Source organism: Colossoma macropomum, unplaced genomic scaffold, assembly GCF_904425465.1.
Source record: "Colossoma macropomum unplaced genomic scaffold, Colossoma_macropomum, whole genome shotgun sequence".
NCBI classification, from domain to species: domain Eukaryota; kingdom Metazoa; phylum Chordata; class Actinopteri; order Characiformes; family Serrasalmidae; genus Colossoma; species Colossoma macropomum.
This window is the reverse complement of record NW_023494794.1, coordinates 10,932,044-10,944,599: the sequence shown is the minus strand read 5'-3', so window position 1 is coordinate 10,944,599 and position 12,556 is coordinate 10,932,044. Positions and strand designations below refer to the sequence as shown.

General features: G+C 37.3%; 1 protein-coding gene across 2 annotated transcripts in view; it reads right to left on the bottom strand.

The window, feature by feature from the left end:
• ophn1 (oligophrenin 1) overlaps positions 1 to 12,556 on the bottom strand; it is a 117,284-nt gene that overhangs the window by 33,266 nt on the left and 71,462 nt on the right. For both annotated transcript variants that reach the window (XM_036580154.1, XM_036580155.1), the window contains exon 20: positions 2,739 to 3,092. In XM_036580154.1, the coding sequence (XP_036436047.1) occupies positions 2,739 to 3,092 (354 nt within the window). The remainder of the gene's footprint in view (positions 1 to 2,738; positions 3,093 to 12,556) is intronic.

Here is a 12,556-nt window from a genome sequence, read left to right as displayed (position 1 = left end):
TAAGCTGATTTTATGTTTGAGATAAGTTTGAGCTTGTGTTTGAGGTGAGTTTGAGCTGATTTTGAGCTGAGTTTGAGCTGAGTTTGAGCTGAGCTTGAGTAAACTAGTAAACAGTCACCTTACGTTGCAGAATTTTAAGTCCTTCCAGAAATACTGCTGCTCTACCAGCTCTACATCACTCCAAAAGTATTGAGACCAGCAATCTTAAGAAGTCTACTATAAGTATCTACCATAAGTAATAAGTTATAAATTATTTAGTATCTACTATGACCTTCTGACTTTGGTATAAAGCTCAGACACACAAGCCCCTTAAATGCCCTGGACCCACTGTTTCTACATACTTCTACATCTTGAGAATAAATCAGCCAGTTTGAAATGCAGTCCATGTAATAACTGAATAATAAGCCTTAGTGTATATAATAAGCCTGGGATTTTAAAGGGTTAAGATATGTATAATCTATCATTTAGCTTCATAAAGCAGTGCAGTTTTGCCTTGTTGTCTTGCTGAAATTACTTTTCTCTTGTTTTTATTTAACTATACCACATTAAAAAAAGACAAGTAGTCTAAAAGTAGTAGAGAGTAATCACAATATGTTACTTTAATCTAGTAATCCTTTGGATTAATTTACAGACTATATTTTTTAATAGGTAATCAGTACCGGAATTTTATTTTATTTTTTAAAGTAAGCCTCCCAGCCCCAATTACAGTAGTCAAAACGAGAGGTTATGAACTGGAGCATCTGCATCTTTCTGGCTGAGTGTGGGACGGAGGAGTGCAACACTGCAAAGTGGAAAAAAGCAGTCCAGCCAAATGACAAACGCTTCAACGGTGAGTAACAGGTCAAAAACAACAGGAGATTCCAGTCAACAGTCGAGGAAAGTTCGACCAGTCATATCTGAACACCTACTGACTAACGAACTGAGACTAGAGAGTAAGTCTGTCTTTTCAGAGCTGACCTTGAGCTGAGTATTAACTTTTTAGCTGAGATTGAGCTGAGGCTGAGGTGACTTTGAGCTGAGGTTGAGCGTGAGCTGAGTCTAAGCTAAGTCTAAGATGAGTCTAAGCTGAGTCTAAGCTGACCTTAAAATGAGTCTGAGCTTGAGCTGAATTTAAGCCAAGTTTGAGCTGAGTTTGAGCTGAGTCTGAGATTAATCAAGTCTGCGCTGAGCTTGAGCTGAGTTCTAACTTTTTAGCTGAGTTTAAGCTGAGCTTGAGCTGAGTCTCAGCTGAGTCTGAGCCGAGCTTGAGCTGAGTCTGAGCTTGTGCTGAGTTTGAGTTTGAGCTGAGTCTGAGATGAGTTAAGAGATAAGTTTGAGATGAGGTTGTGCTGAGTCGAGCGCGAGCTGAGTCTAAACTGAGTTTAAGCTGAGTCTGAGCTTGTGCTGAGTTTGAGTTTGAGCTGAGTCTGAGATGAGTTAAGCCTGTGCTGAGCTTGAGCTGAGTTTGAACTTTTTAGCTGAGTCTGAGCTGAGTTTAAGATGAGTTGAACTGAGTTTAAGATGAGTTTGAGCTGTGCTTGAGCTGAGTCTGAGCTGAGTCTGAGCTGAGTCTGAGCTGAGTTTAAGCTGAGTTTAAGCTGAGTTTGAGTGTCTTATGTTGCAGAGTTTTGAGTCCTTCCAGAAACACCACGGCTCTAACAGCTCTACATCACTCCAAATGTATTGAGACCAGCAATCTTAAGAAGTATTATACAGTAAATACTGTACATTATTAAGCAACTACTTTGAATTATTCAGTATGTAATATAAATTATTCAATCATTCAGTATCTACAATGAATTATTAAGTACCTACTATAAATTATTCAGCAATTACTATGAATTATTCAGTATCTACTGTAAATAATTCAGTATGTACTATGAATTATTCAGCAATTAGTATGAACTGCTAAGTATCTACTATGAATTCTTCAGCATCTACTAAAATTTATTCAAGAACTACTATGAATTTTCAGTGTCTACGATAAATTGTTCAGTATCTATTATGAATTATTTAGTATCTACTATAAATTATTGAGTACTTAGTGTGAATTAGTAATTGCTATAAATGATACAGAATGTACTATTAGTTATTTAGTAACCACTAGAAATATTTTGGTATCCACTATGAATTACTCAGTAACTACTATAACTATAACTTTTTATTTTACTATCACCCTGATTGTGCTTAATATTAATTTTAACGGCCTGCTTATTGTTTTTACAACCACTTCCTAATCAGTGCAGCTCCACAACCTTCTGTCTCATTTGAGTTGAGTGCGCTTTGGTGTTATGCATGTTGATGGATGACAAAGCGATTTTTCATGTATGTGATCTCAAATTTATATCCCAGGGGAACGACAGTGGAGTCTCTGGAGACAAGGAGGAATAAAAAAAAAGCAAATTTAATATTCTTTTGGGATGTCAATAATTTTGCCCTATCTGTTCAAACGATGAGAATTTTTGAGGAACGTTTTAATTATGCTTTGTTTTTTTTTTCCAATATTTCCAATATTTCTGCAGTTGACTGTAAATAAGCTTGCTTTGCTCTATTTGTCTTTAAAGGGTTAATGCAGACTTTAAACTCTAAGCGCTTCATCACAGGCCACAAAAGCCCCCTAATGAACAGAGAAGGATTCAAACGGGCAACCTTTCATCCAGCGAGGGGGCAATTCATTAACCACTCCGCCAATCCGAATCAATAGCAATTCTGGGCACAGCATCAAAGAGCGCATAGAGCATGTAGTGTTGCCAGGTTACCATCTTTGGTTGCCGCGATGACCCGCGGTGGCGGTTTTCTGCCCTGGAAAGACTGAGTGCGGCCCACCGTCACTCCAGACTCCCCATTAGCCGTCGCCGTAGGATTTGACCTTTGACCTCCATCTTGTGTCCTCGGAGCCAGCCTGGAGAGCTCAGGTTTGGGCAAGACAGAGAGGCGCTGCGGAGGGGTGCGGGACGGAGGGGAGGAGCGAGGGAGCGCCGGAGGAGAGGATGGAGGAATGGAAGGCGGGGCCACAGAGGGAGGAGCCAGTTTGGTCCTTTGGTGAGGGACAGGACTGGACAGGTCACCTCCAGAATCTGGACCGTTATGCGTGGCACCGTTTTGCTCTCGGCCTGAAAAAGAGAGTTCAAAATTATAAATGACGAAGAAAATATGAGAAAATATGAGGGTAAAAATAGTAATTATAACTAATCAGTAAAACTACATCGCCAAGACAACCAACACCCAGACACAAATCCCGTGTTAATCCCTTAAACTATAAGCTCGTAATTAAATTATTAATCTAGAAAACTATTAACCACTACACATCATTCAGAAATCACTAGGAATTACTTCCACTGTGAATAATTCAATACTGTTATGAATTATTTAGAAACTACTATTAAATTTCCAATAACTACTATAAACTGTAAAGTAACCACTATGAAATTTTGACCTGCTATGAATTAATCAATAACCACTATGAATTATTTAGTAACCACTATGATTGTTTTCAATAACCACTATGATTGTTTTCAATAACCACTATGAATTATTCAGTAACCACTATGAATTATTCAGTAACCACTATAAGATTTTTCAGTAACTTCTGGGAATTTTTCAATAACTACTATGAATTATTAGTAATCACTACGAATTTTTCCATAACCACTTCGGATTATTCGGTAATCACTATGAATTTTTCAGTAACTACTACAAATTATTCAGTGTCGCCTATAAATTTGATAACTAACATGGATACAGTTCAAATTTTGTAATCACTTTATCTATTCATTCATATACGTGTGTGTTGTATCTTTTACAATATTAATTCAAATATAAACTAGATGTCTATTTTGCTGTTTTATTTAATATTTCAGTTTTTTGGGGACCATAAAAAGGTATCAATAACAAGTAATACACAGTTATGCATTTACAATATTTTTATCACATTCTCTGCCTCAAGACTTTATCAATTTTAAAATGTTCTTGTTTATACATTTTTAGAACATCATTCTGATTACAGAGCAACTTTGTTCTTTGATGTCAACTTTTTTCTCATTTCATTTTTTTATAGGCTCCTACAAATTATTTGAAATACATGCTATTATGTGTGTATCAGTAAACTGACATGCTTTAGAATGGCACTGCATATCAGTAATATTTCTATATTTTTCTGGTTGTTGAGGCTGGTAAGCTGCTGAATGGGGTGCAGTGCAGTACAGCAGGGTCTGACCAGAAAAACAATGAAAAGAAAATGGTTATGAGTGCAAATTTCTTCATATGGTTTCTTTTGGGAGCAGCGCAAACACAGAGGACCTTTTGTTCCATTTGTTGTGCTGTTTTTACTCAATACCAAATACACGACATCTGGACATGCGCTCTGCAGTTGTATGAAGCCCCTGTGGTCTAGAGAGAGTTAGAACCTTATCTGACAGGAGCAAATGACCCCGTGATCTAAAACACTGAGTGAGCAAGCGAGTGAGTGTGTGCACCAAGGAATTCATTATGTTCTTTATTACACTGTTATTATACATAAAATGTTAATACAGTTAATAATACAGCTCTGGAACAAGGCAGAGTAACTCAGGAATAACTCTGGAATTACTCTAAAGTAACTGCATTAAGTCTACAGCAGCTCTAGAATAAGGCTGAATAACTCTAGGGTAATTCTGGAGTAACTCTGGAATAACTATGAAGTAAATCTGGAATAACTCTGGAGTAACTCAGGGGTCACTGGAGAAACTCTGCGGTCATTCTCATATAACTATGTATTAACTATGGGGTCATTCTGGAATAACTCTGGAGTAACTGTGTAGTAGCTCTGCAGTAGCGCTGGAGTAACTCTGGGATCATTCTGGAATAACTATGGGGTCATTCTGGAATAACTCTGGAGAAACTCTGGGGTCTTTCTGAAATAACTCTGTATTAACTATCGGGTCATTCTGGAATAACTGGAGTAACTGTGTAGTAGTTCTGGAGTCATAATGGAATAACTGCACTAACTCTAGAACAAGGCTGAGTAACTCGACTCATTCAGGAAAAACTCTGGAATTACTCTACAGTAACTGCATTAACTCCGCAGTAGCTCTAGAATAAGGCTGAGTAACTCTATTATAATTTTGGAAAATTTTGGAGTAAATCTGGGGCCATTCTAGAATAATTCTACAAACTCTTGGGTAATTCTGGAATAACTCTGGACTAACTCCTCAGTATCTCTGGAATAACTTGATACCTGGGGTAATCCTGGAATAACTATGGTGTAACTGTAGTATAATTCTGGAATAACTCTGGAAAAACAGTGGGGTTATTCTGGAGTGACTGAGAAACTATGAGGTAATTCTAGAGCCCATGTGTCAAACACAAGGCTTGTGGGCCAAGTCAGGCCAGTGGCACAATCCTATTTGGCTGGCAAAATTATTTTAATTTTCTATTAATATTAGCCCATTTCACCATGAGCTGCACTACAGTTCCCAGCATGCACTGCAACAAAATGTGTGTTTGTTTCAAACCTCTTCTCAACAACGATCTATGTGATTGTACCTAAAACAAACAAACAAAAAAAAAGATGCCAGGTGTCCAGTTCAAGCGAATGGGCAGTTTTAAAATTAACTGCTGTAATTAACAGTGATCTGAGGCTAATGTAGTCTATTTGTTTTTATTTTTTATTATTTTTGAATTGTTCAAGTATTCAGTGCCTGTTTTTGCCTTTGTAGTTTTGGTGTTTTTTTTAACACACAATGGCCAGTTGGGGTCAACGGCAAAATGTTAAGTAAAAATAAACTAACACAGCTGGCCCACAGATTTTTTTTAATATGGCCCTTTTAGTGGTTGAGTTTGACACCCCTGTTCTACAGTAACTATGAGGTACTTCTGAATTAACTCTGGGATAATGCTGGAATAAATCTGCAGTAAATGTGGGCTTATTCTGGAGTAACTATCTTCAGCACAGCCAGGGCACTGATAGGCTTGGGTTTCTAATGAAGTGGCCAGGACAAGGCAGGTGTTTCTAATAAAGTAGCCAGTGAGTTGAAGCACAAGGTGTGTGTTTCTAATAAAGTGGCGAGTGAATGGAAACACAAGGTAGGTGTTTCTAATAAAGTGGCCAGTTAGTGGAAGCACATGGTAGGTGTTTCTAATAAAGTGGCCAGTTAGTGGAACCGCAAGGTAGGTGTTTCTAATAAAGTGGCCAGTTAGTGGAAGCACAAGGTAGGTGTTTCTAATAAAGTGGCCAGTTAGTGGAAGCACAAGGTAGGTGTTTCTAATAAAGTGGCCAGTGAGTTGAAGCACAAGGTGGGTGTTTCTAATAAAGTGGCCAGTGAGTGGAAGCACAAGGTGGGTGTTTCTAATAAAGTGGCCAGTTAGTGGAAGCACAAGGTAGGTGTTTCTAATAAAGTGGCCAGTTAGTGGAAGCACAAGGTGGGTGTTTCTAATAAAGTGGCCAGTGAGTGGAAGCACAAGGTGGGTGTTTCTAATAAAGTGGCCAGTTAGTGGAAGCACATGGTAGGTGTTTCTAATAAAGTGGCCGTTAGTGACCGCAGTGTGTTTCTAATAAAGTGCCAGTTATGAACTGCAAGGTGTTTCTAATAAAGTGGCCAGTTAGTGGAAGCACAAGGTAGGTGTTTCTATTAAACTGTACGTTTTGGTACTTTGTTGTCGTTTTAGCAATGCAGGTTTTGCATGAATGAAAAGCGAATGAAAGCGAATAACCACTAATTATCATTATGAAAATGATATCATGCATGTATGATTTTGCTATTTCTTTAAGTGGAACAGCGTAAATCTAATGCAAGTGTCGGTGGTGGATCAGCATCTGCTCTGAGTTTATTCCAGTTTCTCTCTTTTTTGGTTTAGAGGGATTTTATTCCTGGGTTTGCTCATGGACCGTCATTGTTTGGCCTCGGATGAACGTTTACACAACCCTACTTATAAACCAGACCGCTTGGACCACCAACCCGCATTGGATTCTGCCCACATCAGTGGACTTCAGTGAGCCTGTAGAACTGTGAATAATTGTGCTGGGAATGGAAAACATTCTGTTTAAGCTATCAATGTTTGGTATTTGCTGCTTGTTTCTGTTTATATATTTAGGACTAGATGGCAAGCTGGAGAAATGCAAATGTACAGAATATCAGCTGTTTACACTCCAAATAATTATACCTATGAAAATGAAAATATTTTGCAGGTCATATACAATATCATTAAAAAGTTTGGAATTAGTCGTCATATTAGTAAATGCCATCGATATTAAGTAATACAGTGTAGAAACTCAATGTTTTTTATATTGGTGTATTCAGTATAATTTATAATAATTGAATTTTTGGGATATTATGATTCACTGAATCAATTTCTAGTGAATCCCTATTAAACTGAATCATTTTATGCACCAACGTTCCAAACATTATTTTTTTTTTAAGGTAGTTCTGTTTTTTCTTTGCCCATACAGGCCATATTAAGCCCTTACTGAACATTAGTGATAGTTCCTAATATTTAAGCAACCAATACAAACTTTGTTAAGTTGTTTTTACTGTTTTGGTTTAATAAACTTGCTCTGACTTTTTCAGACTTCTTGCTTAATTAACGTGATAAAATTCTTCATTCAACTTTTCTTAAGTTGGATTTCTTTGACGAGTAGCCTTCAAATAAGTGTTTTATATACAGCACTGTGGACATAATTCAGGCACATGTTAAGATTACATTTAATAACTCTTTATATGGTCAGTGAAAAACACTAATATTATGATAAAGACTAACGATATGAATTTGAAATGATACCTTTGCAAATGAAAATATTTTGCAAGTAATATACAATATCGTTCAAAAGTTTGGAATTAGCTGTGATATTAGTAAATGCCATCGATATTAAGTATTATGGTGTAGAAGCTGAATGTTTTTTTTTTTTCCACAAATTAAATTAAAGTATTTTGGGAAGTTAGACAAAAACAGCAAATGTTACCAAATAATATCCAGTGATTACACATTTAAAGTAGTTTGTTACAATTCCTATTAAATTTTTTTGCTCTATGGTTTCAGTTCTAATTTTTTATTAGATTATATATGTGCTTTTGTTATTTCTGTTGTTTACTGTTTCACTGTTTTATTATTTTATTTTGCAGTGGGTAGCGCTGTCGCCTCACAGCAAGAATGGCCTGGGTTCGATTCCCAGCTGGGGTGACCAGGGGTCCTTTCTGTGTGGAGTTTGCATGTTCTCCCCGTGTCTGCGTGGGTTTCCTCTGGTTTCCTCCCACAGTCCAAAGACATGCAGTCAGGTCAACTGGACATGCTAAATTGCCCCTAGGTGTGAATGTGTATGTCTGTCTGTCAGCCCTGCGATGGACTGGTGACCTGTCCAGAGTGTATCCTGCCTTCCGCCCAATGACAGCTGGGATAGGCTCCAGCACCCCACTGCGACCCAGAAGGATAAGCGGTTTAGAGGATGTGTGTGTGTATTATTTCTTGACACACACAAAGAAAATATGAATGACTATCTGATCAGTGTGATCAAAGGCATTTTGGCAGATTGATTTAATTACAAAATGTATAATAAAATCATCTACAGTGTCGTTCATGACTGAGAACTGAGAAGGCAGACGTTCTTCTTCAGGATATCTGACAGAGAGCAGAACTCATGGTTCCATCAATTACGACGAGTCATCCAGACCCTGCAGAAGTAAAGCAGCTCCAGACCATCATACTACCACCACCATGTTTCACTGTTGGTATGATGTTCTTATGGTGGAATGCAGTGTCAGCTTTACACCAGATGTAACAGGACCCATGTCTTCCAAAAGGTTCCACCTTTGACTCATCAGTCCACAGAATATTATCCCAACAGTCTCAGGGGTCATTTAGATGCTTTTAGGCAAACGCGAGACGAACCTTTGACTTCTTTTTGGTCAGCCGTGGTTTGTGCCTAGCAGCTCTCCTATGGATCTTTTTTATTGTGGGATTGTTTACACTGACCTTCACTGAGGCAAGTGAGGCCTGCGGTTCTTTAGATGTTCCTCTGGGTTCTTTTGAGCCTTGACTGGTTTTGTCTAGTGATTTTTTGTGCAATGTTGGCAGCTGATTTTTCAGAAATGGTGCCAAACTGTGTCCAAAAGTCTGTAGACACCAGAATTTCATCTGAATTGAAAGGAGTTAATAGTGACTTTGTGCTGCAGTATCAGCCTCTACTCTTCTGGGAAGGCTTTACACTAGATGTTGAACATTGCTGTGAGGATTTGATTGAGCATTAGTGAGGTCAGGTACTGATGCTGGATGGTCAGTTCTGGATCAATAATTATCCCAAAGGTAGTGGATGGAGCTCCATCACTCCAGAGAACACAGTTCCACTGCTCCACAGCCCAATGCTGGGGGGCTTTATATCCCCTCTAGCCCACACTTGGCATTGGGCATGGAGACCTTGGGCTCATGTGTACCTGCTCCAGGGCATCTCATCCTATTGGCCAGTGCTTTTCTAAGGAGATTATACAAGCTGTGTTGGCAATGGGAACCTTAAAGTAGCTAAATTCACCCAATAAAAGGGGAGGGGTGGTCTGGACAAAAGTCCCTTTAATAGATTAGAAAAGTTTATTCATAAGTTTATTAATCGTAATTAATTAATAATTAGAAATATTCAACATAATTCTTCTGTTTAGCATGTTTTCACCTACCAAAAGGGTGTTATAATGCATCATAACACATCAGTCTTAAAGCAATTCAACTGCATTAATTTAGCAATGCTAATTTATGTCTAATTAATTCAGTATGCTCTGATTTTTGGTAAAAAATGAATATATAAATAACTAAAAAGCTTGATTTTTTTGTCTGAATTACACTGTGCTCAGTCAGTTCCATTGGTGTGTTCAGTATATTTCATAATAACTGAATTGAATTTTTAATGTAATGATTCACTGAATTGTTTCCTAGTGAATCCCTATCAAATTGAATCATTTTACGCAACAATGTTCCAAAAAATCTTGTTTTTTTCTGTTTTTTCTTTGCCCATATGGCCCTTAGTCTTTTTCTTTGAAATCATTGTTCTTCATATTTAAGCAGCCAATACAAACGTTTTTGTTTGAGAAACTTTGCTCTGACTTTTTCAGACTTTTTTGCTTTGTAAATGTGACAAAATTTGTCATTCAACTTTTCTTAAGCTGGATTTTTGACAAGAAGCCTTCAAATAACATGTTATTGTTTTCTATACAGCACTGTGGCCATAATTTAGGCACTTGAGAAGATTATATTCAAAAACTGTATCTGGTCAGTGTTTATTTGCTCAGAAAAACACTAATATTACAATAAATACAAATAATATTAATATAATTGACATAATTCCATGAGGAAGGCCAGTTTTGACTGTAGTTATCGTTCAATACTTGGTTTATCTAACCAACACTTTATTGTATTAAATCAGGTTTATACAGACTTTATACAATATTGACATAGATTTTAATAAATTGCACCACTTGAATGATGAACCATATATAAAAACGAATAAATATATGAATAATCAATGCTTATTTAGAAACTGTAGAAACCTAATCATTATTTTTTGTTATTATTTTACACTCATAGCACAGAAACTCTAGAACTTGCAATTTTGAACATTTAATTACTTGCATAAAATCAGTTACAAGTCTGATTGAACTGTTTTAAACGATTAAATCTCACTACTTGGTGATGCTTAAACTTTTCATTAAATTAGGCATAAACACACTTACAGCCCAGATAAATCATTTTAAATGATTTCTCTCTTCTGCTCAGTGCTGTCTATAATGTTTTTATTATTTCAGAACAGGTTTCAGGGCTGTGTTGTTGGGGTTTGATGCCAAGGACAACAGCTGCGGGTGTGAACTAGTCTAAACCTCACACACACGCACAAATAAACATCTGTCAAAGAACCCAGCTGCATGTAAGCTGGCCAAAACCAGACTGAAAACACAAAAACACATCTGTACATCTGCAAACAAACGACATAGTCGCTACCAAAGTTCAGGATTTACATTTACAGCAGAGCTTCAGTGGGTGGAGCCTCACACCACAGCCAACCATGCAGACAAACCTCTAGAGTATACACTCAGCAAAGCACTTTACTAGGAACACTACACCAATACTGAGCAGGGCCTCACTTTCCTTTCAAAACAGCCTCAGTTCCACAAGATGTTGGAAACATTCCTTTGAGATTCTGGCCCATGTTGAAACGATCACATCATCCAATTCCTGCTAATTTTTCAGCTGCACTTTTATGCCGCGAATCTCCCGTTCAGCCACATCCCAAAGGAGTTCTACTGGATTCAGATCCAGCCACTGAAGAACACTGGACTCACTGTCATGTTCATGAAATCAGATTGAGATGACTTTGGATTTGTGACGGGGCTTAGTCCTGCTGGAAGTAGCCATTAGAAGATGGCAAACTGTGAGATGCACATGGTCAGCAACAATACTGAAATAGGCTGTGGCAGTCAAGCGATGACTGACTGATATTAACCAGCCCAAAGTGTGCCAAGAAAACATCCCCCACCCCATTACACCACCTCCACCAGCCTGGACTGCTAAAACCAGGCAGGTTGGGTCCATGGATTCATGCTGTTGTTGCCAAATTCTGACCCTGCAACCACCTCCACTCAGCCTGAATCTGTTTTAACTGATTTTAGACAACGTAATTTAAGCATATTTTTATATGGTTTTATATTTATTATTCTTTTATTTATTTTATTATCAACTTTTAGATTTTAGTTATTGCTTCTACATTTTCTATTATTTAACTGGCACCACTTTAAATTAAGACTACCTTTATAAAGTGTTCATGAAGGGTTTAAAATTAGTTCATTAATGATTATTGATTAAGTCATTAAGACCTTAAAATCAATAACAAGCAGTTACGACACATAAATAGGGGCAGTGACCTGTTGTTTGCCCAATGCTGAAACACATTCATTTACAGTGTTAAACCTCAGATTTTGATGTTTACTGATTTCACTTTGTCTTCTTCATCAGTCAGCATTAAACCCGTCAGCTTCATCCCATGTTTGTATTTATCAAATATAACCGTTCACTTTTGTGGACTTTTTATTAATGTTTTATAACTATAAATGTTAATGATTTTAACGCGTTCATCAACTGTTCATCCATGCTTTATGAGGGCTAGTCTTATAAAGAGCTACCATTTCATTTTTTTCACTATTATTTGTATCCTTATTGGATCTGTTATTTAATGTTATTTTATTTTTGCAATTCTAAAAGTTTATTCTGATTTGATCGATTTTTTACTATTAAATGTACTATTATGATTATTGTTAATTTTCTTAGCATTTTTTATGTTTTTTACAATCACATTTTTTAATCCCTGATTTCTTTCTGTTTTCTTTTTTTTTTCCAATTTTCTCCCCATTTTAGTATCCAATTCTACTCACTACTTAGGACTCCCCCAATCACACGATACCACCAGCGCTAGGAGGGTGAATGTTAGCACAGGCTTCCTCTGAGCCCTGTGAAGCGCCACCACATCGTCGCTAAAACCCAATGTCATTGAATAGCTGAATGTGGAGGAGAACACTAACCACCAGGTCTGTTACATCAGCTAACAGACGCCTGCGCTGGCTAGCACTGCGCA